This window comes from Grosmannia clavigera (assembly GCF_000143105.1).
Source record: "Grosmannia clavigera kw1407 unplaced genomic scaffold GCSC_140, whole genome shotgun sequence".
Lineage (NCBI taxonomy): Eukaryota > Fungi > Ascomycota > Sordariomycetes > Ophiostomatales > Ophiostomataceae > Leptographium > Leptographium clavigerum.
The window spans coordinates 2,476,359-2,501,279 of NW_014040801.1; the positions used below are offsets into that span (position 1 = coordinate 2,476,359).

The window sequence follows — 24,921 nt, forward strand, 5'->3', positions numbered from 1 at the left end:
CACCTGTTCCCCACAAGCGCCCCGCTCCTGCTAACGACAGTAGAGGCAAGAGCGCACAGACCAGGCCTAGAAAAGTGTCGTGCTCCTTAATAATGGAAAATTACTGGAACAAACAGCCTATCTGTCTCCTTCGATCCATGCGACTCGACCTGTCCTTTCCACTGCACAGAGGATCAGATTCCGCGGACCGTCTGTCGATCTGAAGCCCACCGCATCACCCGACCACCATGGCACAGTTCCTCAACAACATGTTTGGAGGTGCAAAGTCGGCGGCGTCGCCTGTTCCGTCTGGCGACTCTGGTGAGCTGCTTTTGCCCCAAAGAGCGATTTAAAGATGTGCTGGAGCTGACGGCCAATGCGCGCAGACTTTGCCGACTTTGCGCAGGCCACTGCTGCTGCTGTGTCTGGAGCTGCTGCTGCGGCTGCCTCTGCGGCAGGCACGCCGGCTGTGACGGCTCCTCCGTACACAAAGTGGTACAATGTGCACGAGCGGTACACGTTGAACGATTTTCGCAACGAGGGCCTGATCTTTGTTGTCATGGCCGTCGTCTTCACCGTGCACCTGATCGGGTCACGCCGCAATCGCAGCAAGGCGCATGCCTGGTTCCGGGCGCACGCCAAGCTGCTCACCAGCGAGTTTGCGCTGGTCGGCTTCGGCAGCGCGCCGCACCCGATGACCGACCTCGCAGACGAAGCTGCAGCGGTCGAGGAGCTAGCCAAGAAGACGGAGGCGGCCGACCCCAAGACGCTGATGAAGGAGAACTCGCTGTTCGAGTACGCCACGTACGCCACCGGCCGCCAGAACGTCGCCTTTGTCGATGTCAAGCTCGAGCTGGTCAAGCGCTTCAACCCGTTTGTCACTTTTGCCGAGTCTATCCTCTCCTTCTTCATTGACAGCGTCACGGCGCCCACCGACGTTCTCTCGGCCACGCTCTACTCGTTTGACGGCAAGGAGGCACTCACCGTGCCGCGCTACTCTGCTGTGGGCGTTGGCAAAAGCACCTACGACGGCTTTGTCTGGGCCATTGTCAACAAGGAGCGCATGAAGGGCGTACGCGATGAGCGCTTCGACGTGTCCCTGACCTTTACCAAGGACAATGCGAAGCTGCCGGCCTGGCTGACTGTGATGAGCGAGAGCGCCGAGATCACGGACGCTCTGCTGACCCCCGAGCTCATCCAGGCGGTCGAGGCTGCCGGTGAGGACCTGGACTACATCATCATCTCTGACCAGCCGGTGATCAAGCCCGTGACGTGAGTGGCAATATTCTGTCTGTCTGCAGAATCACCCCGGCTGACCTGCTCTCCTAGTATCGACGAGACTGCCCCGCGCAAGCGCGTTTTCCTCAAGTACCGCCTGCCAGCGAACAACAACTACGAGACCCTGCTGCCGATCTTTGCGTACTTCCTGCGCAGCGCCGACGTGCTTGTGCAGTCGGCCCACCTGCGGCCCGAGGTCTTGCGCAAGGTGAAGAACATCCGCGAGGAGACCGTGCGGCAGATCAAGAAGGCCGACGAGGATGAGAAGGCGGAGGAGCGGGCGCTAGAGCGGGAGCGGCTGCGCAAGCAGAAGCGCGACAACGAGCTCAACGCGCTGGACGCCAAGGCACAAAAGAAGTACCTGGAGCGGGAGCGCGAGAAGGAGATCCGTCGGTCATCCAAGAGGACGACGATGCGCGCATAGTATGGACTGCAGGAGGGGAAAAAGGAAACAAGGGTGGCTGCAAGGCTAATAGGAAGGCACAGGCAAAGCTCGCCTTGCGTTTCTGGGCGGCAGGCGGCTTCGGCCTGTTATAGGAGGCTGTCGGGAAGGGATGGACGGATTGGATACCTAGGCGCATCGAGGGGCATCCATTGATCAAAGCATAAAAGGCAAATAGCTGGAATGTATATATTTGTGTATTCCTCAGAGCTCTTGCAGACGACCGTTCCTATTGATCCTTGTCGAGGATGTCGTGCACTCTCTTGACCTTGTCGGCAGCTGTTTGTTTCTTGTCGGTCCTGAGCAAGTGTGTCAGCGGTGAGACGAAGCAAGGCGGAGCGGAAGGCCGACTCGATCGCCGAAACCTGCTTACCGCGTGCCGACACGCATTGACGATTGCACACGCAGGACGCCGCGCTGGTGTACGAGCGTGTGGGCCTGGCCGATGACGCGCATCACGTCGTCCCAGCTGCCCTCTGGAACGGGTTAGCAGACGGGAAGGGCAGGGGGCAGGATGAGGACCGATGTTCTTATGGCGTGCGGGCACACAATCACATACCCACAGTCGTTCCGCTGGCGTGCATCGTCACCGTGAGGCCAGACGCTTGCAGCAGCTTCTGGACTTCAGCCACGTCCTTGGCCACAGAGACATTGCCCGTACCGACCTGTGACTGACGTCAGTGACATGCGCTGCTGGAAGAGGGACCCGTTTACGCGTACTGACCGGGATCAGGCAAAAGTCGGAGTAACAGGCCGGAGGGGTCGGCAGTGCGTTATAATCCACCATGGCGAAGGTGTTTGGCGGAACGGTGTGAGTGTATCTGGTCGCGACATACAACGGTGGCTTTCTTGCAGGGAGCACAAGTGTGCGGTACAGAGGCCGGAGACTAAGATACATTGCCTGCACGAGTGGGATGGTGGTTGAGTCACTTGTGCGTGTATTATGTGATCATGAATTGCTCCGCATTATTATTAGGTGGCTATTTATTACCCGGCCCCGGCCGATCGGTTTGACCAGGGCCGTGCATTCTATCCGGCAGACCCTGCCCACGTTTCTCTCCACTGTGGAAGACACGACAGTGATAAGCTGCAACTTGCTTTTTGCTGTCTTCGACTCGAAGCGCTGTTTGCAGCACCAATCACGCGAAGCCACCGGGCGACGCTTGGCCGGGTCGTCTTTCTCGGATCGCCCTCGCCTGTGGCTCAGACAATGACACACAATTCCTCGGCAGACCGATCGAAGCGATTGACGATCGGTCGTATGCTGGCGTGCGGGTAACGCCATGAACGAGGTGGGTGGTGGGCTCAGGATCCACCAAGACGATTAATATGATTAACGCATACGACGTGCAGCGTATACAACGCAGATGTACTCGTGTTCAGTCATCGACAACGTCAAAAATGACCTGGTAGGAGTTTCTCGGGCTGATGCTGTAGATGTCGCTCTCGCGCCGCGAATACGTCCGGCCAAAGGTGAAGGTGAAGGAGTCGAGCGCGTCGCGCTGTCGTCGTCGCTCGCTGTCAACATTGATGTGATGGTCGCCAAAGATGCGAGATGAGTTTGCCGTCGACGTCTGGCTCTTGGCCTGTGCCGTTCTGCTGCCGCGGCCATTGCTCCTGCTCTCGGCCTTGTCGGATCCGCTCGACTTCTTGCTCGACCGCGCCCAGGACCAAGACCGGGAGATAAAGTTGCCGGGTGAACTGGTCTGGCTCCGCTTGCCGTCATGATCGTCCATGGCTGTCCCTCTGTCTGCGCTCGTCGTATGGACATTCATCGAAGTGCCGTCGTTCGTGGTCGTAGTGGCATCCGAGCCGGACGAACCGGCCTTGCCCTTCGAATGGCTCCAGTCAATTTTGAAGTTCATTTTGGATGGAAGTATGTGCTCTTGGGAGAGACGTTTTCGCAGGTGCCCGGTAGCGACAGCCGGAGTTATATTGCAAATAACGGACCTTGCCAAGGAAAGGGGCGACCTGTTTTTTAAAGGGAAATATGTGAACAGAAAACTACATGGATGCACAACTGAGGAGTACGGGCCGAGGCCGAGAAGAGTAATACGCCCAAAAAACCGCGACTGGGTTTCGGCCAGACCGGTCGGGCAAACCGCTCATCCAAAATAAACGGACTTTGCCTGGTGCCTGCATTTGGTTATTACAAGCCAGAACAAAGGAGCGGCCGAGGATTGCTAACATCGATGGCGCGAAGAAGCGCGAGCGGTGCCGGTGCTTTCCCTAAGTGGCAAGAAGGCCAGCCGGCCAATCAGCATTAGGCCAACCTCCAGAGACCTTTTCTACATAGCAGCGGTCTCGTGTATTAGAGCGGGGTGTGTGGCGATACTAAATTCTCACCCAGACTATGGCGGTTTGCATGAAAAAAGTAAAAAAAAAAATTGCTCTCCCAAACATGATGATAGGGGCGTTCAGCCCGCTTCGGTGCATGTCTCCCCGGTGTAGAACTCATTTACCCGACGACCCGCTTCGAGAAGCATGCGTTAATGCGACGGGGCGGTCAAAGAGCAGGACAATATTACTCTTACAGGCCGAATAGGGGAATATGGAAGGCCAAGGGGCTGCAGTTGGATACGACATCTTGCGACCGTGTGCATACTGACTCGAACACTGGGGCTCTGCATATGCCGGCATAGCCTGCATGAGAACCAAAAACAAGCATCTCGGTGGCACGTGACATTGCTACCGCTACTGTAGAAATGGCCAGCCGCAAGAGATTCCGGCCGGATCACGCAGTGTGCTCAACCCCGGTAGCGTCCTCATGGCCTTGCCGCAACCGCAATACTGAGCCGTGCACTCTCCGTCTGCGCCAGCATGTATCACCTCGCCAAGGGGCTGTATATGCTCGCCACCAGCAAAGAAGGTAGGCTAGCTGCGCAAGGCTGTTTCCGTGCCCTGCTTTCCAATCTACGGTACACGTGGGGTTCTGACACGCTCTCCGCCACAAAGAATACTCGGTGCTTCTGCTGGGCCTGGACAATGCCGGCAAGACGACCTTCCACGAGCAGGTCAAGGCGCTCTTCGTGCCGGACGGCCCGGAGCCCAAGCTGAAGACGGTCCCGACCGTGGGCCAGAATGTGTCGACCATCTCGCTGCCGGACATGTACATGAAGATCTGGGATGTCGGCGGCCAGATGACCTTGCGCAAGCTGTGGCAGAGCTACTACCAGAGCTGCCATGCCATCGTCTTCATCATCGATAGCACCGACATTGGCGACGGCCACCTGGACGACAACGGCACCCGCATCGGCGTCGGTGCCGGTGATGGTGGCCTCGGCAGTGGCATCGGCAACAATGGCATCGGCAGTGGTAGCAGCAATGGCACTGGCAGCAACAGCGATGCCGCCGTCGACGGCCGTCTCGACGAGTGCCGCCTCGTGCTCGAGGACGTCTTGCAGCACTCCGACACCGAGGGCGTGCCGCTACTGATCCTCGCCAACAAGCAGGACCGCGAAGACTGTGTCGAGGTCGTCCGCATCAAGGAGGGACTGGTCAAGAAGGTCTTTGAGGGCGACAAGGCCGCCAGCATCCGCGACTCGCGCGTCCTGCCCGTGTCTGCGCTGACCGGCACCGGCGTGCGTGAAGCTGTCGAGTGGCTGTGCTCGCGCGTCAAGTGGAACAAGGAGTCGCGACCGCCAGTAATGCGGTAGTGGTCAGCCTTCCTGCTTTCTTGTCTTGGTCTTTCTTCGTGCAGCAGCCTTGTCCGTCTTGTTGTATAGATCTTATATATCCCCTTAACGCAGTCACGATTGGCATGTCTTGCTTTCGTTTCCTTCCTCGTCTGCTTTTACGTGTATCGGTTACAGGGTATCATGATTCGTCTTGGCTTTCTCGCCTGCTTCGCTGTTCCTGGTCGGCCGTTGTCCAAACCCGCATGCTTTATTTACGCCCTTCTATTCGCCTCGCGTCCAGCCGCTCTCACCGCGCGTTTTCGGCCGACAGCTCGGCCATGAGTCCGCCCTTGTTCCTCCTCTTGGCGTCCTCTTCGAGCTTCTTGTCCAGGAAGACAGACAGGTCCTTGGCCTTGGCCAAAGCGATGCTCGTGCACTTCAATATGGTTACCGCCTCGACCGGAGTGCCTCCAAGCTTGGCCACCTGGCAGATCTCGCCGTGTCGGTTAATGCTGATGGTGCAGCTGCTGACGCGTGTCTGCTCCTCCAGCAGGCTGGCGTCGAGCAGTGTGATCTCGGTGTCGTCGGCCTCGAAAAAGCTAAACGTCACGCAGAACGGCGAGTGCAGCCAGCTCAGCGGCACCGGCTCGCGCTCGGCCGGCGTGTACACCGTCAGCACGCCGTTCTCTATGCTCGTTTCGGCCTTGCGGAAGTGGCGCAGCGCCGCGACCACGGCCAGACAGGACGCATCCACCAGGTTGCCCTCGTGCGACATCACATGCACGTCCACCCGGACAGACCAGCACTTGTTGCCGGCCGCGAGACAGAGCGACTCGGTGTCGAGCGCGCCCGACCGTCGGATCGTCTTTTCGAGGATGCGCGACAGCAGGACCTCTGCCTCGCTCGGTCGTCCGGCTTCGAAAGAGGGCGAGGCCATCGGGCTGAGCTCGGTCACGATGTTAAAGATGCCGTCAAAGGGTCGGTCCGAAAAGGGCGTGGTCACCTCGGCAGTGGCTTTTGCGACGACCCTGCAGCGCTGCCTGTCAGAAAAGTCTGGCCCCGTACGCTCCGCATGGACAGGTCTGCCTCTTGCCGGAACTGTGCTCACCTTGTGTTGCCGATCCGGACATCGGCCACGCCAAACTCATCTCCGAGCGTCAGGTCTATGGGCCGGTAGTCCTCGAAACTGCGGCCATCGAGTCTCTGGCCATCTTGTAGCGCTTGCTTCACAAACGCTCTCTCGTTCAGAGACGGCTCTAGTTCCCGAGGCATGACAACAGCGGAATTGCTCCCCTGATCACAGTTGAGCTGCTTGCAAAGCCAAGAGAAAAATCTAGTTGGCGCAGCGATCTACTACAGCCTTTTTTTCTGCCAAAGGCGGTGAAGGGAGACTGCCCAAATCGCCCTGCAGTCGGAGCCTCGCATGAACCTTCAGTAGACAACAAACAGTACAGCAGTCCAATCCCAGCAATGACTACCGCCCATAGACCTACGTTTGACCCGGTAAGCTGGCTTTTCTGGAGGTCTGGTCTCGCACATCCGAGCTTTCTAATCGTTTCTCCCTGCGATAGGCACGTGGCAAGGAAGCTCCAAAGGGGCCTGCCTACCATCAACGCCTTCTGCCTGCACACACGCAGCTAAAATACCGGTAAGTGCTTTCCAGCACGATCGGCGTTCATGATACATGACGTTCCTGATTACTGACACTTCCGGCCCTCACGCTAGAAAGCCTGGGCAGGGCGGGAACACCGACCATGAAGTGCGCGACCTTCGAGCGGAACTGCTGGCTGCGGAGGCATCGCATTTTGCCAAGGTTCGCGGGACGCCAATGGTCATCGATAGCGCGGCATCTGAAACCAGCCGTACTGCGGATGCGGCGCCGTCAGAAAAGCGACGCTTGCTGAAAGACGCGTCCAGCGAGGAAGACTCCGAGGCAAAGCGAAGACGCATATTGGAAGAGACTCGTGACATCGATGCAGACGACTCGGACTCGGACGAGGCAGATGGCTCTGGCAAGGATGAAGATGCTGACGAAGACGACGACGACGACGACGATAGCGACAGCAGTGACGACGAGAGCGACGACGGCACCTCCGACCTGCAGCGAGAGCTGGAGAAGATCAAACGCGAACGGGCAGAAAAACGGGAACGAGAAGTGCGGCCCACTATACTCCGTTTTCAAGTCAATGATTTCTAACAGCCGGCAGGAACAAGAAAAGGCAGCAGCCGAGGCGGAGGCAGAGGAACGAGAAATCGCACGAGGCAATCCGCTGCTAAACAAGCCTGACTTTACGCTGAAGAGGCGCTGGGACGACGACGTGGTATTCAAGAATCAGGCACGCGGCACCGACGACAGAGGAAAGAAGAAGGAGTTTATCAACGTAAGATCGCCGCTGTGATTTTGATTGTCAGACAACTAACACTGCATTAGGATCTTCTCCGCTCCGACTTCCACAAACGGTTTATGAGCAAATACGTCCGTTAAGCTTGCACTTTGGTGGCAGATGTGATTCGCGAGGCGTTTTTGTGGTTAAATCTGCTTTTGAGCTCTTGTATTTCTTGTGTATGTTATTTGCGACGGGTCTTCTGTGTTCGCATCGACGCAATAAAAGGCATCGCCAAATTGCACAACATTGCCTCTTACTTACTGGCGTGGTCTGTTGTAGCTTAGCTTCTTGTGTGATTGTATTCTGATTATAGACGGAAGTACACGGCGAGATTCCTTGGTGAGCCGCAGCCTATGAAGCTTATCAAGTATTCGGCATTACCGCAATCAACGCATCTGTGCTGCAAGATAACTGCAACATTGGCGCTGTCTGGGCATCAAGGTAGTGAATGCTTTGCATAACGTGGACAATCGAACAGCAATCAAGTTCATTCACAATGCGCACTTTCTCCGTACAACTTTAAACGTGCGGATGATATACCGGGGTGCATGTCCGATGTCGTCGGCGTCAAGCCGATCCTTCAGGTGGGTCAGGTGACGACGAAGGCGCTACGCCAATAGGAGGTCTGTAATTCTAGTTGACTTCTGGCAGTTCTGGCAGACTGTACCATGAGATGTCGTGATTACGAGTGCAGAAGAAGCTGCGCAACTTCTGATCAAGAGATAAAAAGCTTTGCTACTGGATGGCAGTAAGGTACCTGCATCTGGTACCGGAACTGGGAAACAACAGCTGCCTTGTTCCTGTCTTTCCATCTATCGTCCTATGGGGCGGCCGAAGCACACGACCAAGTCGCATTATTTCCAGCGGCATCTTTCCGCATTGCCTCACGCATCCTCTCTTTTCGAAAACACAAAAAAATCGCACCCACACTCAAGAAGCGATCGTCCTCTCTATCCACCCGCTATTACGCGCCGACCAGTGACGCCACCTCGCCTATTCGTTTGCGTCTGCGCTGCTCGTGTGATCCGGTGTTTTTGGTCCCTCGATCTGCAATTGGGCCGCTGGCCAGCCCCGATTGACTGTAGCGCATATGGCGGAACTCCTCGTCAGGTCGCCGACGGTGAGCACGGCAGCTGCTCCAGCATCGCCGCGCATCAAGCGCAACACGGTAAATTGCAAATGCGCCCGCTGCTGTCGGTGCCCGCTTTGGGGTCCCTCTCCGTGCTAACATCTTGTGTCTTGGTTAGGCATGTGTGAATTGCAGAGACAGCAGTAAGTGTCTCCCCAGATTACAGCCAGACCGCTTCGGCACCGATACGCCTTCAGCCCTGGTCTCAAGCGGCACTTCGGCAGCGTCGGCCGCCGCTGCAATGCGGCAATGCCCAAGTGAGGTATTGCTCTCTGTGACGAAGTCGGCCTCTAATTCACAATGTTTTCTTACAGAGGTGAAATGCAATGCCAACTCAAACCCGAATTTGCCGTGCGTGCGATGTACGAAGTTGCAGCTGCATTGTGTGGTTGACAAGACGCATAAGAGGGTCAGTCGGCGAAGGTTAGTTCTCTGCACCTTGGCGTCTGAGCTCAGCTCTCCAAGCAGCTCGTATTGACTCTCGCATAGCAAGCTCGAGGAACTCCAGCAAGAGGTGCGGAGCATCAAGGAAGCAGTGGGAAAGTCGGCTACACCGTCACCTATGTACCGCCGCACACTGCCTCCCATAAATGCAAGAGATGGCATCTTGTCTGCCAGCTTGCCGCCGATGCGGCCGTACGATGCGCCCATCTTATTGCCCCCTGTAATGACACCTATGACGGCAACACCAACACCCAAGGCCCTGATCTCGTTGATGCCGGTCGCCGAGCCACGCGCTCTAAAGTCTCGTGCTTTTTCAGGAGAGGATATATCTTTCTATTTTGAAAAGTAAGCGACGCCTTTTGCTGTGTTGCTTTCTAGATGGTCCTAACCTACGTAACCTTGCAGGTATTTTGAGCATTTCCACAGCTATTTTCCCATCATTCGCATCCGGGAACCAGACAGGGTTTACGAGTCGGCGCCCGTTCTCTTTTGGACCATCATCACCATTGCTGCACGTCGTTTTGCCAAGGATGAGACTGTACTACCTTTCCTCACCGAATCCCTATCTTCAGAGGTATGGAGTGGCATGGGAAACCCGCCTCTGTCTCTCGGTGTCATCAACGCGTTGCTCTTGCTGTGCGTATGGCCATTCACAACCATTCGCTTCCTGAGAGACCCATCAACGATCTTTGCGTCAATTGCCATGAGCTCTTGCTTTCTCATCGGCCTTCATACCGGCCGCGGTGAACATCCCGAGCTGGCCAACGCCTCATTTCAAATCCGAAATACTGACGAAGAAGCTACTTATACGTGGGCTGGCTTCAATATTATTTCACAGCGGTTCGCCAGCATAGACATCCGCACGTCTGCCCTTCATGTCGTGCTGACAACTTGTTATAGAGTGTCCGCATATGCTGGCTGTCCCTCGACGGGTCAGTTCTTCAACAAGACTATTGAGACAGTCCTGGATCGGTCGTCGTCAGTTCCCGTCCCCTTGAGTTTTGTCATCTTATTGGAGTGCGCTCGCTTCTCCAACCGAGTCAGCAAGACAACATGCGCCAGCTTGGAGGAGAATCGAGGTATCTCCCACCACATTGTGGACATGTTCGAAGAAGAGTTCGACAAGGTTCAAAGACTTCTTTTCCCAGGAATTTCAGGTAACATTCCCCTCTGTCGACCGCGCCACCAAGACAAGCACTGACAGGCCACAGAGTTGGATTATTTTACCCTTCTGTCTACACTACTCGAAGTACAGTCCTACTACTTCATGCCCGTGACCCATTACAGCACAGAGATATTCAAGCGCAACGTTCTTAAAGCTTACAGCACGTCACAGCTTGTGATACGACAGGCTCTGAAATTGCAGGATGAAATCGGCTTCTTGTTCTACGCTCCTCATTTTGTATGCAGGACGCTTCTCACATCGGCCTGTGCCACTCTGAATGTTCTCCTATCGCCATATATGAAGGACATGCCGTTGCACGCCAAAAATGCCATTATGCAGGATGCTATTCTGGCCATTAAATCCTGTTCGGTACACGAGGGCGATCTTCCTTCCCGAGCGGCAAAAATGATTGAGCCTTATTGGTCGGTCAACCAAACAAAGCCTCCGATGGAGATTTCTACCAAGGACGTGTCGCAATTTTCGCATCGCCTAGGCACTAGTTTTGCCTTTGATTGTATCCGGCGATGGAAGAGAGATATTGAAGCTTCACGTCCAGTGGCAAATAATGCAAACAATAGGAAACAACTACCAACAGGGACTCCAAGTATGCTTACCGATACCAATTGCTGTGCTAGGGATGGGCAGTTTTTCCTCCCTATATCTATACCTGTCTGTATGCTAACTCGTCAGTAACTTCTATTGATCTCTCGGCTATCCAGCCTGACAACGCGCAGCTCATCGATTGGGACGCTTTCATGGACGACTTCGACTGGAGCTTCGCACCTGACTACCTCAACCCGGCCTAGGTTTTTGTACATGGCAACAGGTCACGTACACATTAATCAGTTTGTACTCCGTAGTAACTTTTTATTTGGTACTCCGAATACCCCAGTATGGAAATGTCATTTCGGAGCGGGCCTAAATTATTACAGGAGATGTACTGCAGCAGATTTTCCCGAGTAAATTGACTCATTGGCTGCACTCGACGTCTTCGTAGTAGCCTCATTGGCAGGACTCTTTTTCTTGAATATCCCAACCCCGTGCAAAATGGCTTGAGCGTTGTGAATGCCGAGACAATACTCCGTAGATTCACAAGTAATCGGTAAATTCAGTGTTTTCAGAAGGTAGCGTAGCTTTAATGGGTTCATGCAATATAGCGACCCACTTGTAAATTAACATCGCCTCAACAAGCACGAAAACCCGACGGTTAGATTTCACCGTGTCCACAAGAACAGACTCATACAAGATACGAACGCTTTAGCTGTTGTCAACAAAATAAGGTCGGGATGGACTATCCTTATTACCCCCCTGGTGTAGCGATTCCTGCCTACAGACCTAATGTGACGCCGCTACTCGTGATACTCGCGTCATTTGGCATCATCCTCGGGGCCGTTCTGTCCTTTGCCTTGGTGCTGGCAAGAAGGCTCCGTCCCCAGTTTTGCAATGCGTCTGCGTCGGACCAGTCACGATTTCTCTGGTTCGTCCTATGTACGAGCCATCGTTTCCTTTATCTGTCGATCATTTATTCACAGCAAAATATCCCGCGAGTTGGTAGTTCAAGACAAGCTCACAAGTGGCAGGCGGATCTCTCCATTGCTTCTTTGAGGGTGGGTGAGAAGTAACCTCATCTGCCGAGTAACCTCCCACTGACACCCGGCTAAACCTGGACAGGCTACTTTGTCCTGAACCACGCCACGCTTGCGGGTTCCCAGAGCCTGGTGGCTCAGCTGTGGAAGGAGTATGCACTCTCGGACTCGCGCTACCTAACGTCTGACCCCTTCACGCTCTGCGTTGAGGCCGTTACCGTGGTAGCTTGGGGTCCGCTATGCTGGGCGACGGCGGTGTCGATCGTGCAGGGCAGCGGCAGCCGCTACCCGCTGCAGATGCTGATCTGCCTGGCGCATCTGTACGGCGTGGCGCTGTACTACGGCACCGTTGGCGCAGAGGTACTGCTTCACGGAGTGTCCTACTTCAGGCCCGAGCCCTTCTACGTCTGGGTCTACTTCATCGGCATGAACGCGCCGTGGGTTCTCGTTCCGGCAGGTGTGTGCACTCTGATCTACTTGTTCAATGTCTCCACCTTCATACCTCTCTTTTTGGATGGAAAAAATCTGACGAGCCTTGTAGCCGTCTTGTACGACAGCTTCCAGAAGATACAGGATGCTGTGGCCGGTGCAGCCAAGACCGCTGCATTAATGCAGCCCTCCAGTCGGCAAAGTACCACGAGAGCAGAGCCCAAAAAGCTACGGTAAGCCAGACTGTGTGCATTATTTCAAGATATACAAAAATATATACATACGGCATTTTGTGTTGGTTCAATTAGCTGCCGTTTTGCTTCAGCGCTCATCAAAGCTTTCGAGACTATTGCAGACTCGCAAGGAAGCGAATCACCCGGTCAGCCATCCACAGCTGGGAGTCTGGCTGTTCTACGCTGTGGCTGGCGCCGGGAATCAATCCGGATAGGTCACTGTAGATGCCGGTGGCGCAAAAAGTCTTCCACCGTGCTATGTTGGCAGGCACGTCGATCGTCTGTGGCACATACTCGTCCTTACCGGATGGCAGAACGAGGACTGGCTTGTTGAATGCGCCCCATGAGGCAGCCAGCCGCTCGTCTGGGAGGTCGGTCGAGAAGTAGTCGTCGTCGCCGCTACATCTCCGTCAGCTGTGTGCAATACCCGAGATCAAGGGACGCAGCTCACTTCTTCCCGATCAGCGAGTGCAAGCGGTAGGCAGTGTGGGGGCTTTCGAGCATCTCCGGCATGCCCTCGAGGTGGATGATTTCGTTCTCTCTGCCCTCTTTGATCATCTTCTCTGCCGCTGCCAACGTCTTCTCATACATGCCCGGCTGAAAGGCCGGAGCCATGGCCTCGCGATCGGATACTGGCCCCTGGAGGATGAAGCCGTCCACGGCGGGACTCTGGCCCTTGCTGACAAATTTGGCGTATTCCATCGAGTCCTATGGCTGTTCGTCAGCACTTTGCACAAGACTGCCTGGGATTTTCGTGGTCCCAACCTGGCAGCCGGTGGAATGGCCCAAGAAGACAATCTTCTCGCGGCCGAGGCCCCGGAGATACTTTACCAGGGCAGACAGGTCGGCTACGTCGTCAGTGAGACGCTTGTAGCCAAACGCGGTGAAGGAGCTCGACATCCGGAGCTCGAACACGGAGTAGCCCAGGGCCTTGCCAGCCTCGGTCGTGGCCAGCTGGTGGGCAATCGTCCGAATGCTGGGGACGGTATGGGGGCCGTCTGTAAGACCGCCGATAAAGACGATGGCATTCTTGGCAGTGGGTGAGGTGGCTGTGACGAGCTCGTAGGAGCACGAGTTTCGGGTAGGCGAGTCGTATGGATGCACCGTCACCGAAAAGGGAGTCATTTCAGGAGGGGGAGGCATCCTGCAGCCTGGCCGTTTGTTGCTGCTACTTTTGCTATACTCGCGCGAGGAGACAGATCAGAAGAAGCTGGAAGGCCGACAGTAAGACCGTCTAGGATTGCAGTGTCTTCAGCACGGTCTATGAGCAACGAGAACGTCTTCCGTATGTTGACCTGTGCCAGCAAGAAGCTGTCTCTCAGGGCAGTCGCGCGATTGCGGGGAGCTATACATACCTAAAGATAAGATACACTTCAGGCAGCCCCGCCATTCGTCCACTATTATTACGTCAGGCAGAGCTACGGTTTTTTGCTATGCTGCCAAGCTCCACCTCTCGGCCTTCTTCTGCAAAGCCGCGATACTGCTGTCGAGATGGACCCTGGACAGCGGTTTCGCAACTCTACCACGAAAAGGAGCGAGTTTTTTGGCAAAGTACTTCCGTCCAATAAGCTATCCGTGTTTCGAAACATCTCAGCTGACACAGCTCTACCATTAGCTCAAGCCATGTTGTCTCGAGATCGTCAAGGCTCTTCGGCGAGGCAGCAGCAGCGAGCGGGATGCCGCCTCGACAGCAGGTTCTTTGACCGCTATCACAGAGCAACTCCATGGTATACTCGTTGACCAGGTCGGCTATGACTCCCCCGTTCTGGATGCGGGCATGGCCGACTATGTTTTTTTCCCTCTGCTTCCCATCTTCCAGCACATCGGCGATTATCCGGCTCGCGTCGTTGAAAATGCGACAAAGTGCCTGAGCGTCCTCATACAGCATGGCTGGAAAACATCCATATCGAAGGAGAACGCCCATGAGTTTCTCATCTTGCTCACCTCGGTCGTGACTGGTGGAGCGGACCCTGGCAGCCGGCCGGGAGCCAAGCCAGAGTGGCCCGAGGAAACGGTCGTGGAGGGATACAAAGCGCTGTCGGCCCTCATGAGGGCTGCCGGGGCTTCTTCTGGGCGTGTCTCTCCATTGGTGACCACAAACGCCATTCCCGCGCTGGCGCATACCGTGACGGTTCTGCTGGAAGGCGTCACCGATTCTATTATCGTCGGCGTCCAGCTCGAGGCTCTTGGGGCAGTCGAGGCTCTGTACACAACCGTCAAGGACCAGGAGGCATTGGCTGCCTTTCTTCCCGGAACTGTATCATCTCTGGTCCGTGCCGTTTCGGCGCCCGGCTCCCAGAAAGCTCCGAAGAGGGTGGTCATTCGCACACTCGAAGTGCTCTACGCCGTCCTAGTTAACGCCCTCGGAGACTTGCAGACACGTCATCTACACCTCCTAACAAAAGACACAAAGTTATCCAGCGAGGGTCCAAAAAGTGACATTGCGTCGACGACAAGGCCAAAGCTGGATGCCAGCTGGCTGAGAGCCACAGCAGCCCAGGTAAAGGTGGCTCTTGCCTCTGTACTCAAACTGCGGAACCACGAGTCCGAGGATGTTCAGGGTGCTGTGCGCCAGCTCTGCCTGGGTTTGCTTGACGAGTGCCACATGTCGCTGGCAGATAGCGCATCTATACTTGTCGAGAGTGCAATTGTCACTGCAGAGGACGAGGACCATACTACCACCAAAGATGGTGAGGCCGGATTTCAGGCGTTGGGGTCTTTGGATGTGGGACTTCGTGGCCTGGGACCCCAGACTACCCTCGCAGATCTGGCTATCCTGTACCCTGAACTTGCAGATGTTGCGAAAGAAACAGCGTACAGCTGGGCAAACAGCCTTTCTCGCAGCATGCAAGCCAGCGACGAAGGAATCAAACGGCATGCCATTCGAAATCTCCAAAAGGCGATAGCCATTTTGGAAGTGTTGCGTGTTGATTCGACGACGTTGGAAAATACTCTTTCGTCTGCACTGCGAGACAGCGTGATGTCTCTGGCTCTCGCTTCGGCCTCGCCAAGGGCAGCGGTAAACGATGCAGACACCGATGATATACTAGAGACCGGAGTTTCGGCCATTGTACCACAAGAGTTTCAGTCGGCCGAGGAACAGTCTTACAAGCCAGTGTTACTGGGTCTGGGGAGCCAGAAAGTTACACGTGATGCTCTACTGGGTCTACTAGCTCATATCGGATCATCCTCCCAGCAGGTACGGCTAGCATCGGAGATGCTATATTTTGTACGGGATTCGGATGGGCTGGAACAGGTGGCGGCGTTTTGGTTGTCGTTTGAGCTTGTCAAAGCATCATTTTCTAGGTCTGCAGATATCGACAGTCTCCTGGATCTTGGGGCTTTTGGAGATGGAGATGGCGACGGGCCGGAAGCGGTTTTGGAGGACCTTTTGTCATTTTCGGTTGGGAGGCTTGCATCGCATTCAGATACCGTCGACAACGGCGATTGGCGTCTTGGAGCAGTGGCAATGGAGATTACAGCTTTTGCCGCCTCTCGGGTCAAGGAGGCCTTCCGGCCCGAGCTGATCGATGTCCTGTATCCCATTGCTACCTATCTGGGATCGCCACAGGCAGAGCTGCGGAGCCACGCGATCACGACACTCAACAGCCTTGCCGTCTCATGCGGCTACACGAGTGTTTCGGAGCTCATCATCGACAACGTCGACTACATGCTCAACTCGGTGTCTCTGAGGTTAAACACATTCGATATCTCGCCAGCTTCGACCAAGGTGCTCACTATGATGATCCGTCTCGCAGGACCACGACTGGTTCCCTACCTGGACGATGCCGTGGCTGCCATATTTGCTGCCCTGGACAATTACCACGGATACCCGCTCTTTGTAGAGAGTCTCTTTTCAGTCCTGGGCGAGGTCGTGCAGCAGAGTGTGAAGTCTGACACGCTTTTGCTCGAAAGCGTACCATCTGAGGCAGGGCCATCGCGAAACCGGAAAAGACGAGGTGCAGCTTCTACGACGGGGGATCTGCTCGACATACTCGACGAGCGAGCCAAGCGAAGGAAGACAGACGACACAGAGCACATTAGATCTCGGCCGAAACATACGAAGCAGCCGTGGAAGTCCGAGGCAGATGAGTTATTGCGCAAGCGGGAAGCAGGAGATATGGCAGAAAACGAAGGGGAAGAGGGCACTGAAGCCAAGGCCGACGATAAAGTGACGAGTCCGGAAGACGCCAAGACGCCGACCTACGCCCTTCTGGCACGAATTACGACACTGACACAGCATTACCTGACGTCGCCGACGCCGACCCTCCGCAAAGCACTGCTGGACCTGCTGGCCACAGTGGCACCCGCGCTGGCACCGGACGAGAACGCATTTCTTCCTCTAGTGAACTCCGTCTGGCCCGTGATGATCACACGCCTCTACGACGGCGAGCCGTACGTGGTGACTGCCGCATGTGCCGCCATCGGGTCGCTCTGTGCCAGCGCAGGAGACTTTCTCGCGTCTCGCATCAAAGCTGAATGGCACGCCAGCCTAAGAAGGTGGTGTGTTCGCGTCAAAGCAGAGGCAGCGTCCAAGTCGGGTCGAGCTGGAGTTGGCAGCCGAGAGAGTGGTGTCAACACCGTCAAGACGTCGTCTCTACTGCAAATACGTGGCAGGCCATCAGGGCACAGCAGCATTGCTGCCAGCGGCTCCTCGACAGGTGTCTTGCTCCCAATTCGGTCAGCAGTGGGCGACGTTGAGAAGGTTTCCGAGCTGCTACAGCTTTCGTCTGGCCACGGCAGCGCAGTCGCAGAGCCATCACCTTCTTTCACGGCCGGCCTGGGCAGATTTGCGCAGGCAGTGCAGATCTGGGAGGCTGTGGCCGGCTTGCTGACCGACATTGTGACCTACGTGAAGCTGGACGACGAGATATACGACCAGATCTTGGATCTCCTTCTGGCGACTCCGCCTTCCGCCAAAACAGCTGCTGGACGACCTGTCCGTCTGCTGCCGGCGGCGCTCGAGCAGAAAGCCCGCGAGGCTCTCGAAGTTGTAAATGCGGATGCCGTCTGGTTGGCGCAGCTTGGAGCAGGACAGCTGGAGGATTCGTCGTGGGTCGTTGTTAAGCCGCCGGAGTTGGAGGGTGTCAGATTTGCGTCTTTGACCGGAGTCGAAACTCGCGCCGGAGAGAGTACATTAGTGGATACATAGTATGCCGTAGATCCGGCGTCGCATTATCGAGTATTAACCATGACAGGGATTGCCTGGGGGAAAGGGGGCGTCCGTGGATGAAATAGGTTCTTCGCCGGTTAAGCGTTTGAGACATGTCCACATGGTACTTTCTAATGTATGTTAGGAGACACCTTCAACTGGGCTGTGTCGACAAGGGTGCATTGGGCATCTGTTGTCCGACCGCTCGATTTTAGCTTCGGACAAGAAATGATTTTCAGAGTAAAGACGGCGGATGCAGCTGCAAATCCATCGAATGTCAGCAGTGTTGAAGAAAGTACAACCAGGCAGAACGGGCTGCAGGCCTGGTCACGAACTCGGTCGCCACGGGTTCGTGGCTATTTTTGGTCGACTGGCTCTAGGTCAGAGGCGCAGGTGACATGCATCGCAGCTCTAGAACAGCGTGTTTATGCAAACCATTGCATGCATGCAATAGTACGCGAAATACGTCGGTTATGGGCTGTGCAGAAAGTAGGAGGGGGACTGTTTTATGATCCAAAGTGAACATTCGCTGCTATCTCAAATTGTCGTAAAGATACATAGGACAGTTCGCTCGAGTTAAGCCAGTCAGGTATGAAATCGATAAGAGCACAGGCGCTCGGTGAGAACTTTAGGAAATTGGTCACACGATCAGTGCAAGGAAACCTGCCTACGACGTAGAAGCATTCTAGAAAGAGTTTATTTGGCCTGTGCGGTGCGCCACAGGATTGTCGACCAATAGCAGCGATGGGCTAGCCTGTTAGCGGTAGGCCGGCTCCTACCGGAGGAAGCAGCAGCGCGCATGATATGGCGAGATGCGAAGTACGAGTACGAGGAATCCGTTACACGTCATGCTCATTTGTTCATCTTGTCTCTTGGCACCCCCGCCTTTTTCTTTTCCTTGTGTCTCGGTTGTGGGCCAAGTCGTACTCGCGTGTTTTTGTTCGGGTACTTTCTTTTTCTCTTGTTTTCTATTTTTTTTTCCCTTTCTTCGCTAAATGCGATCTAAAGCTCCATAATTCCGGTTTCTATTATTCAGAAGAGAAGCAGAATGGAGGAATTGCCCGTCTTCGATCGATCCACCCAAAACCAACACACCGGAGACAAAAGATATCCCCCGCAAATCAGGCTCGTACATACATACATACTGAGTGGTACATACTCATAAGTTGATAAAGAAAAGGCAAAAGACCACATTCGGGCGACATTAGTCCAAATACGTCGAGCCGCTTTTAGGCGCCAGAGACCGGACGCTACAGCATCAAGCAATGTAACGAGTACGAGCTTTATAACTTGCCTCATTGGTCTGGCTGACCAAGGCGAACACTGTTTTGTTTTCGTTGCATATTTTGCTCTCACTCTTCCCTTTGCTTATGTTTCTACAGGCTGCATATGTAGGAGAAACTATTTTACTTACGGAGTAGACTAAACCGATACTTCGTACATGTACTCCGTAGTATCCCAAAAATGCATCTAAGCCCTATTGTGTTTCAAATATTTGCGTTGGAGGGCCCGTATAAGCACCCACATGGGTTTTCCCCATATTCTCACTTTTCTCCCATTGAATCTGAATTACGTTTATGATCGTGTCACAATCCAGCGCGTATATCGTATCTGTGGGGTACGGAATACTTTTTCTCTATGGGACGTACTACATACTATCTTACATCGTACAGTAGACATTCGCGCACAATATGTAACAATTTCACTCGTCGTAAGATTTCCATCCTATGCTACGTCGTACGTCGTAGATCGGTGCTTTCGCTCCTGCAAGCCTGCCGTGTGCCGCGGCGCCGGTTCGGAGGTTATGCGGATACGGCACTGCAGCTCGTCTGCGTATAATGCTGCTCTGCCACTCGGGATGCTAGAGCCGATTCCGCTTTTCGTATATCTCATCGTTACTACGTCGTATGTACGTCGTACTCCGTACACTTGTTACATACCTTTCTCCTTCTCTCTTCAGCGACGACGGTTACAGAGTAAGCCTCAGCTTCCCAAAACGGCGCTTTGCAGGCTATCTTATCTTGCTATCTTGATACCCCTGAGCGATTTAACAGGGACATGGTGGAGCTGGACTGCTCGTATGCTACTTGTCCTCTTGTTAAAAGAGAAGCTGGCGACAGGGGACCGAGGAAAAGTCCGTGCAAGGTAGCATTCTACCAAAGCGAGCTTGACCATCCGTAGTCCTAGTCCGCGCCTAGCAAAGTTGGCTGTCCACTAGTGTGTATTTTGCCAGAAAACTGTTCTTCGAGTTCAATGTATACGAGTACGAAGAATTTTACAAAAGCGTGGTGGCCGCCAGACATTCCCGTCGACATAAGGTGTCGAACGGTGTTCTGGAAGCTGTACTACTTACACGTATCTTACATAGTTAGCAGCCCAGGCCGGCGTAAGTGCTGATCTGGTATTCTGGGCTGCTGGCTCTAGTCTCGGCCACACATGTCCAGAAAGAGGCCAGCGGCCGTCGTGGACCTTTGCTATGCGACTTGCTGATCTGCGTTGTACGACGTACTCCGTATGCAGCCCGACACTTGCTTGTTGAGTCATCTACGGAGTACAGAAACCTTCCGCACACTCGAGTGGTACGATGCTGGGATGCTGTGGTCGGGTTGACGCTCTGGCTCTTTGGCGAATGGCGCCGTTGTGATCTGTGTCATGGGGAGCGGGAGCTACTGGGCGATAAATCAGATGCAGCTGGGTACGAGTACTCGTAAGATACATACCTCGTGGAAGATACTGGTTGGGATCGACAAGAAAAATGCTTTTGTCGCTGTGCTGATCCGCTAGCTTCCAAGAAAAGAGAGGGCGCAGCCGTTAAAGAAATTGGGACAGAGGGAAGGTGGCTACCTGCAGGAAGACCCTTCCAGCCGAATTGAGAAGTTGCCCGCACTGCGAGTTTCTTACAAAAACAGTACTCCGTACGGAGTTGTGTTATTGCACTTGTCTTGGGTGTATTGCGAGTAGGCTACTATTATGCATGGCGACTGGTGTGCGCCGGTCGTCGCTGCCATCACAGCGGCTGTGAGAATAAGCCGATCACGGCCAGATCCATTAATCCTGCCTTATCAGCTCCGCTCTCCTGATACGACGTATATGTATGGGTGACATATACGACGTATATATATATATATATATATAATGCGTTTTACGGAGTCTGTATGGCTGAGAAATCTCCCGATACCTACGGCGTACGTCGTTCGAACGTGCTCGACCCCTCCAGGGAAACGCATGCTCTCCTGCGACTGCAAGCGTTGCTGCAGCGTGTGTGGCCAAGAGCGTCTACCCTGGTTCGGCTTAAACTGATACCAGGGCTTGTCGCCCACTAGTGATGTACCTTCCTGAACGGGATAGTCAGCGACATGACTGTCGCTCCTTATTAACAGCACTCTGCAGCGCTAACGGCCATTCGTCCGCAACGGGAGGAGGCAATTCGCCAAGAAAGCCCCGTTCAGCTAGCGCACTGGCGACACATCCAAATGACAAACAGGGACGGCGATACTCGATACTGCTTGTAAGACACTCGTAAGCTGGCCGTGCTGCACCGAACCGTCTAGGGCTGTTCTAGTGTCGCGTGACCTGACAGTAGTGGTCTTTGCCGGGCTACGGTCCTAGTCGTCCGTGATTTGCTCTGGCATGTTATGCAGTTTTTTTTTCAGCTCGGTCACCAAGCCTCACCTCCGCTCAGAACGCCTACAGCCAGGCGTACAAACTACGAGCAAAGCGAAACCGAAATAAGGTGGCAACGCCCCTGGCCAGGCACACGCGGATACTACTGTATCCCCCTCTGTTCTTCGTAAAGCGGCAATGGCTTTATTCTCTGTCTGTGTCCTATTTCAATTATTCATCCTCGTTGGTCCAATCGCTTTCGTAGCCCTCCCAACTCGTTCGCTCATTGGTCTTTGGCCAGAGTTGTGTTAATTTGCAGTGCTACCTGCACGGATGGGGCCCGCTTTTGCTGTCTCCACCCTCCTCCAGGACCTTATTCTTCTCCCAGACTGACACACACCTCAGGCTGGCGAGGCACGCCTCTAAGCTCAGGTGCGCTTTTATCCCCAGGGCTACGCGAACTCCGTACAAGAACCACACGATGCTCGACACCCGGTCCACATTTCTAGCTCCAGACTTTTGCATAGTATGAGTCCGTGCTTGCTCCCGGCTAAATGTACCTGTACTTGTGCTCCATACTCTACTACGAAGCCCCACTCTGAGCATCGCCCTCTCTCTGTGTCAGTCCCTTCCTTCCTCTTTCTGTTCTGTCGATTATTATATTTAAAACTTAGGCCCCTTCCCTGCAGATCCTGGCTCTTCCCCTCGTGTTTTCATGCATGTCTTTCCTTCCTCTCTTACTCTGCAATATATATTAGTCCCAAACACCCTCGTGTCTGGTTTCTTGTATGGTCAAGCTAGTATTTCTGACAGACCATTGACACAATATGTCTGGCCAGTACGACAAGGAGATGTCCGACCGGTCGATCAACCGTGAGAGCGGTGACAAGACTTACAGTATCGACGGCCCTCAAGATGAGGAGGTCGGCGTGGTCCAGGGCGGCCACCAGCTGCAGCGCGATCTGAAGGGTCGCCACATGCAGATGATTGCAATCGGTACGTCGTGTCTGCCTGCACCCCATACTTTCCATGTTCGTCCCGTCTGACTTGATTCTTCCTGCCAGGTGGTGCTATTGGTGCCGGTCTTTTCGTCAGTTCCGGCAGCGCTCTCCAGAGCGGTGGCCCGGCTCCGCTCGTCATCTGCTACTTCATCGTCGGTATCATGCTTCTGTTCACTTGCCAGGCCTTGGCTGAGCTGGCTGTTCTCTACCCGGTCAACGGTGCCTTTTACACCTATGTCGTGCGCTTTGTCGATCCTTCATGGTGAGTGATTCTGTCAATCGTTCGTCTCGTCTGCTTTTCAAACTGACTCTTCTGTGATACAGGGGTTTTGCCATGGGCTGGGACTACGCGCTCTCCTGGCTGACTATCCTGCCATTCGAACTCACGGCTGCCTCGATCACGATTCAGTTCTGGCGCGAGGACCTCAACGTCGGCATCTGGATTGCCGTCTTCCTCGTCGTCCTTTGCACCATTCAGATCTTTGGCGTGCGCGGCTACGGAGAAGTCGAGTTTTTCCTCAGCATGATCAAGATCGCGGCCTGCACCGGCTTCATCATTCTCGGCATCATCATCAACTGCGGCGGTGTCGGCGACCAGGGCTACCTCGGCGCCAAGTACTGGCACCACCCGGGCGCCTTCCGGAACGGCTTCAAGGGTTTCTGTAGTGTCTTCGTCGTCGCTGCCTTTGCCTTTGGCGGTACGGAGCTGGTCGGCCTCGCTGCGGCCGAGTCGGCCGACCCGGCCAAGTCCATCCCCAAGGCCACCAAGCAGGTGTTCTGGCGTATCGCGTTCTTCTACATTGTCAACCTGTTCATCCTCGGCCTGATCATGCCCGCCGACGACGAGCGCCTGCTGGGCTCATCTGGCGCCAACACTAAGGCCTCTCCGTTTGTGCTGGCTATCCAGGATGCCGGCATCAAGGTGCTACCCTCCATCTTCAACGCCGTCATCACCATCTCCGTCATCAGCGTCGCGAACTCGTGCACGTTTGGTTCTACCCGTACCATGCAGGCTCTTGCTGAGCGCGGCATGGCTCCCAAGTTCCTGGCCTACGTCGACAAGAACGGCCGCCCCATCTGGTGCATCCTGATCCAGGTCCTGTTCGGCTTCATCGCTTTCGTCGGCGAGTCTGGTGACTCTAGCACCGTCTTCGACTGGCTTTTGGCTCTGTCCGGCCTGAGCTACTTCTTCGTCTGGGGCTCCATCTGCCTCACCCACATCCGCTTCCGCTACGTCTGGAAGGCCAAGGGCAAGACGCTGGACCAGATCCCGTATAAGCCGACTCTTGGTGTCTACGGCAGTGCCATTGGCCTGTTTCTGAACTGCGTCTGCATGGTTGCCACCTTCTACTATGCTCTTTGGGTAAGCCTTCTATGCCCTCACTAACGCTCGTTGTGCGAAGCATGCTAACATGCTTTTTCTGCAGCCCGCTCCAGGTGTCAAGCCCAGCGCAAACTTCTTTTTCCAGGAGTACCTTGCACTTCCGATTGTCATTTTGCTGTACCTTTTCTGGAAGATTTACAGCCGGGATTGGAAGTTGTACCTCCGCGTCGAGGACATTGACATCAACACGAGCCTTCGCGAGTATGTGCCGGGCGATACGGAGGTTGTCAAGACGTCGGCGCTTAGCTTTTCGAAGCGCGTGTTCCACGGTCTGTTTTAGATTTCCACTTGAGGAACTTTCTTTTGTTCACTCCCCACGCGGCATTCCTGCAAACCCAATATCAGGCTGCATTGGCCTAGAGCACTTTTGGAAAGCTGGCAGTTTGTGCTGCGCGGAGTTTTCTTTTTATTGTATATAGCCCTTCTTGATATGATACCTGATATGTAGCTCAGCAACGGATCTGGCTGCTGAGAACCAAAATGATGATTACCCCAATAAATTGAAGTCATTGAAGTCGTTGCAAGTCATAGCATTGCGGACGAATTTGAGGCGGAAATTGTAGCAGAGCCAAGAAAAGTGGGGTGGGTGGGCTGGAATAGCCGGTCCGTCAGTGCTTAGAGGCCAGCTGGCAAACCGGCTTTACGAGAGCTGCCTCCTTGTTCAGCCGTTGATTCGTAGCAGCATGAAACGACCTACGATACAGATAGCCTCCAGCCCACCGCCAAAGTACGGGGACAAGGAAGCTTCGCCCATTGTTTTGAGCACGGTCGGGTTCCTTTCCTCTCGCGGTTTCCTCGACTATTCATCCATCTTCTGGTCCTGTTTTTTTCCTTTGTTTGTGAGTCCCTGCCCGACGACAGATTGCCCCTGCGTGAAGGGGAGCCATCGACTGGCAATTTGGCCTCCTCTTCACCCTGGAACCGTGACCATCCTCATTTCTGCTGCCTGACACGGGGCGTCTCTTCCCCCCAGCCATCAGGTGGCCATTCTGCGTCGGCACAGATTCGACGAACGCAAATTGACGCAGTTGCCTAGGCCCCTTTAAGCGTCGCGAATTGCATATCTGGCTTCTCTTCCTCCTTTCGTCTCGC

General features: G+C 54.6%; 11 protein-coding genes across 11 annotated transcripts; 7 read left to right on the top strand and 4 right to left on the bottom strand.

Annotated features, from left to right (window-relative positions):
* Positions 1-227: 227 nt before the first annotated feature.
* CMQ_632 (duf1682 domain containing protein) lies at positions 228-1,681 on the top strand (the record flags this gene model as incomplete). The annotated part of the gene is made up of 3 exons (XM_014317711.1): positions 228-300; positions 366-1,251; positions 1,309-1,681. The coding sequence occupies 3 exons, from the start codon at positions 228-230 to the stop codon at positions 1,679-1,681; spliced, it is 1,332 nt and encodes a 443-aa protein (XP_014173186.1).
* Positions 1,682-1,928: 247 nt separating this feature from the next.
* CMQ_357 (cell wall biogenesis protein) lies at positions 1,929-2,486 on the bottom strand (the record flags this gene model as incomplete). Its single annotated transcript, XM_014317436.1, has 4 exons — positions 1,929-1,998; positions 2,073-2,175; positions 2,259-2,364; positions 2,424-2,486. The coding sequence occupies 4 exons, from the start codon at positions 2,484-2,486 to the stop codon at positions 1,929-1,931; spliced, it is 342 nt and encodes a 113-aa protein (XP_014172911.1).
* Positions 2,487-3,078: 592 nt separating this feature from the next.
* On the bottom strand, positions 3,079-3,564 carry CMQ_1358 (uncharacterized protein; the record flags this gene model as incomplete). Its single annotated transcript, XM_014318437.1, has 1 exon — positions 3,079-3,564. One exon carries the CDS (start codon positions 3,562-3,564, stop codon positions 3,079-3,081), a length of 486 nt encoding a protein of 161 aa, XP_014173912.1.
* A 955-nt stretch (positions 3,565-4,519) lies between these two features.
* CMQ_1174 (ADP-ribosylation factor family protein) lies at positions 4,520-5,355 on the top strand (the record flags this gene model as incomplete). Its single annotated transcript, XM_014318253.1, has 2 exons — positions 4,520-4,568; positions 4,655-5,355. 2 exons carry the CDS (start codon positions 4,520-4,522, stop codon positions 5,353-5,355), a joined length of 750 nt encoding a protein of 249 aa, XP_014173728.1.
* A 268-nt stretch (positions 5,356-5,623) lies between these two features.
* On the bottom strand, positions 5,624-6,588 carry CMQ_1192 (exosome subunit rrp45; the record flags this gene model as incomplete). The annotated part of the gene is made up of 2 exons (XM_014318271.1): positions 5,624-6,344; positions 6,425-6,588. The coding sequence occupies 2 exons, from the start codon at positions 6,586-6,588 to the stop codon at positions 5,624-5,626; spliced, it is 885 nt and encodes a 294-aa protein (XP_014173746.1).
* Positions 6,589-6,786: 198 nt separating this feature from the next.
* On the top strand, positions 6,787-7,801 carry CMQ_412 (pre-mRNA-splicing factor cwc15; the record flags this gene model as incomplete). The annotated part of the gene is made up of 6 exons (XM_014317491.1): positions 6,787-6,819; positions 6,888-6,964; positions 7,042-7,197; positions 7,405-7,471; positions 7,524-7,697; positions 7,748-7,801. 6 exons carry the CDS (start codon positions 6,787-6,789, stop codon positions 7,799-7,801), a joined length of 561 nt encoding a protein of 186 aa, XP_014172966.1.
* Positions 7,802-8,793: 992 nt separating this feature from the next.
* CMQ_1087 (c6 zinc finger domain containing protein) lies at positions 8,794-11,247 on the top strand (the record flags this gene model as incomplete). Its single annotated transcript, XM_014318166.1, has 8 exons — positions 8,794-8,871; positions 8,999-9,089; positions 9,147-9,183; positions 9,322-9,621; positions 9,682-10,116; positions 10,177-10,433; positions 10,527-11,045; positions 11,132-11,247. The coding sequence occupies 8 exons, from the start codon at positions 8,794-8,796 to the stop codon at positions 11,245-11,247; spliced, it is 1,833 nt and encodes a 610-aa protein (XP_014173641.1).
* Positions 11,248-11,727: 480 nt separating this feature from the next.
* CMQ_1721 (ebp domain containing protein) lies at positions 11,728-12,693 on the top strand (the record flags this gene model as incomplete). Its single annotated transcript, XM_014318800.1, has 3 exons — positions 11,728-11,929; positions 12,113-12,484; positions 12,569-12,693. 3 exons carry the CDS (start codon positions 11,728-11,730, stop codon positions 12,691-12,693), a joined length of 699 nt encoding a protein of 232 aa, XP_014174275.1.
* Positions 12,694-12,802: 109 nt separating this feature from the next.
* On the bottom strand, positions 12,803-13,832 carry CMQ_751 (duf1749 domain containing protein; the record flags this gene model as incomplete). The annotated part of the gene is made up of 3 exons (XM_014317830.1): positions 12,803-13,088; positions 13,141-13,397; positions 13,455-13,832. 3 exons carry the CDS (start codon positions 13,830-13,832, stop codon positions 12,803-12,805), a joined length of 921 nt encoding a protein of 306 aa, XP_014173305.1.
* Positions 13,833-14,180: 348 nt separating this feature from the next.
* CMQ_913 (heat repeat protein) lies at positions 14,181-17,841 on the top strand (the record flags this gene model as incomplete). Its single annotated transcript, XM_014317992.1, has 2 exons — positions 14,181-14,240; positions 14,305-17,841. The coding sequence occupies 2 exons, from the start codon at positions 14,181-14,183 to the stop codon at positions 17,839-17,841; spliced, it is 3,597 nt and encodes a 1,198-aa protein (XP_014173467.1).
* A 4,430-nt stretch (positions 17,842-22,271) lies between these two features.
* Positions 22,272-24,109, top strand: CMQ_540 (amino-acid permease; the record flags this gene model as incomplete). The annotated part of the gene is made up of 4 exons (XM_014317619.1): positions 22,272-22,440; positions 22,509-22,707; positions 22,770-23,808; positions 23,873-24,109. The coding sequence occupies 4 exons, from the start codon at positions 22,272-22,274 to the stop codon at positions 24,107-24,109; spliced, it is 1,644 nt and encodes a 547-aa protein (XP_014173094.1).
* Positions 24,110-24,921: the final 812 nt, after the last annotated feature.